We start from the raw sequence: 2,325 nt of genomic DNA on the forward strand, positions 1-2,325 counted from the left end.
GCTGCCTGCAGGGGGAATCAGCTCTTTGCTGCCTCGCTATTCGCTGCTGCTGACGGACTCGGACATTTTGCTGCCGGGCCCCACTGAAATCATTGCTCCAAATACCAAACTCGTAAACCCTAAACCCTAAACCCTAAACCCTAAACCCTAAACCCTAAACCCTAAACGCTAAACCCTAGAGGACAGTGAAGGCTCCTTGCGACGGGCTGGAGGCCGCGTCAAAGCCTTCGTTCACTATTAAGTCAGGCTGCAGGGTTTAGGGTTTAGTGTTTAGGGTTCAGTAGGTTTTAGCGCTTACAAGGGTTTAGGGTTTAGGGTTTAGGGCTTAGGGTTTAGGGTTTAGGGTTTAGGGTTTGTTGCAGATGAAGGAGGAGCCTGCGACTGACTTCGCTTTGTTCATTTCGGACTCTCGGGTTGCCTACGGAAACCCGCAGGCACTCCGGCACTTCAATATCGAGGTTTGCTGCTGCTGCTGCTGCTGCTGCTGCTGCTGCTGCTGCTGCTGCTGCTGCTGCTGCTGCTGCTGCTGTGATTCTGCTGCTGCTATTGCCGCTGCTGTTGCTGCTGCTGCTAGTGCTTTTGCTAGTGCTTTTGCTGCTGCTGCTATTGCTGCTGCTGCTGCTGCTGCTGTTAAGGCTGCCTTGGTTGCGGCTGCTGCTGCTGCTTCTGCTCGTGCTGCAGCTAGTGCGGCGTCCACTGCTGCTCGTGCTGCAGCTTATGCGGCTGCTGCTGCTGCTGCTGCTGCTGCTGCTGCTGCTGCTGTTGCTGCTGCTGCTGCTGCTGCTGCTGCTAGTAATGCGACTGCTGCTACTGCTGCTGCGATGGCGGGTGCTCCTGTTGTTGCATTTGCTGCTGCTGCTGCTGCTGCTGCTGCACATTCTGCTGCTGCTGCTTCTGCTGCTGTCGTCGCATTTGTTGCTGCTGCTGCGCAGTCTGCTGCTGCTGCCGCGGGGGTTTCTTCATCCTCTTTCTTTTGCACTTTTATTTATTTATTTATTTTAATTAATTAATTAATTAATTATTTGATAAATTATTTAATTATTTTTATTTATTTATTTATTCATTTATTCTTTTTAATTATTCATTTGTTTAATGCAGATGGTGCTTTGCCTGAGTCCCCCCCCCTCGCCAAACCCTCGAGGGTCTCAAAACCCTAAACCCCAAACCCTCGAAAAATTAGGGTTTAGGGTTTTCGAAGTTACCTTCAGTGTCGACGCAAAACACTTTCCTTATGCAGAAGCTGCAGCAATTGTGCTTCAGGCCTACAATGAAGGCAAAGCCATACTCGTGAGGGTTTAGGGTTTAGGGTTTAGGGTTTAGGGTTTAGGGTTTAGGGTTTAGGGTTTAGGGTTTGCGATTTAGGGTTTACGGATGGCGTTAGGGCCCAGTTCATCCAAAGACGTGTTTTATATTTGCATTTCTTGTGTGTGCCCAAGGCCTTTTTCAGGGCCTACGATTAGGGTTTAGGGTTTAGGGTTTAGGGTTTAGGGTTTAGGGTTTGCGTTTAGGTGTTTGACAGCTGCGGCGAAATCTTCGCCCCAGGTGTTGCTGCCAGCTTTCTGGTGGCTCGAGGGTTTGGAGTTATTCAGGCAATTTCTCATGTTAGGCGCAAGGCAGACTTCTCAAAGGCAAGGGTTTAGGGTTTAGGGTTTAGGGTTTAGGGTTTAGGGTTTAGGGTTTGGGGTTTGGGGCTTGCAGGATGAAAGCCGCCGCGGCATTTCGTGTGGCAGAGGAGGTCTATGTGCACTCCCGTTCTGCATGCCCAGCAGTGCTGGGTTCAGGGTTTAGGGTTTAGGGTTTGGGGTTTAGGGTTTAGGGTTTGGGGTTTAGGGTTTGTGGTTTAGCTGGACAACACAGTGGTTACTGAACTGTACCGGCTCGCCGGGGGTTTGCGGCAGCCCCTAGACAAGGGCCCCATCATAGGAGATGAGCAGGGGCCCCTTCTCATATCTTATCCGGTGAGGGTTTAGGGTTTAGGGTTTAGGGTTTAGGGTTTAGGGTTTAGGGTTTAGGGTTTAGAGTTTAAGGTTTAGGTGGGGGAGTCGGTAGGGCCACTGCTTGCTGCACCGAAGGGTTTCAGCCGTAGAGCTGAGGGTACAGGGTTTAGGGTTTAGGTCTTAGGGTTTAGGGTTTAGGGTTTAGGGTTTAGGGTTTAGGGTTTAGGGTTTAGGGTTTTCCGTGCTGCAGGAGCCTTGCCAGTCGCCAAACACAGAAAATGCCACCGCCGCGCCAGATATGCCTTGTCAGGTTCGTTTAGGGTTTAGGGTTTAGGGTTTAGGGTTTAGGGTTTAGGTTTAGGGTTTAGGGTTTAGGGTTTAGATCTAG

The 2,325-nt window shown here is 50.5% G+C and overlaps 1 protein-coding gene across 1 annotated transcript in view; it reads left to right on the top strand.

The window, feature by feature from the left end:
* Window positions 1-2,325, top strand: part of ENH_00029690 (hypothetical protein, conserved) — a gene marked incomplete at both ends in the record, with an annotated part of 5,367 nt that overhangs the window by 1,029 nt on the left and 2,013 nt on the right. Inside the window, 7 exons of the mRNA XM_013584849.1 lie at window positions 12-112; window positions 363-458; window positions 1,199-1,287; window positions 1,509-1,544; window positions 1,699-1,735; window positions 1,845-1,958; window positions 2,188-2,247. Of these exons, the coding sequence (XP_013440303.1) occupies window positions 12-112; window positions 363-458; window positions 1,199-1,287; window positions 1,509-1,544; window positions 1,699-1,735; window positions 1,845-1,958; window positions 2,188-2,247 (533 nt within the window). The remainder of the gene's footprint in view (window positions 1-11; window positions 113-362; window positions 459-1,198; window positions 1,288-1,508; window positions 1,545-1,698; window positions 1,736-1,844; window positions 1,959-2,187; window positions 2,248-2,325) is intronic.

This window comes from Eimeria necatrix, genomic scaffold, assembly GCF_000499385.1.
Source record: "Eimeria necatrix Houghton genomic scaffold, Enh_scaff216, whole genome shotgun sequence".
Taxonomy (NCBI): Eukaryota; Apicomplexa; class Conoidasida; order Eucoccidiorida; family Eimeriidae; genus Eimeria; species Eimeria necatrix.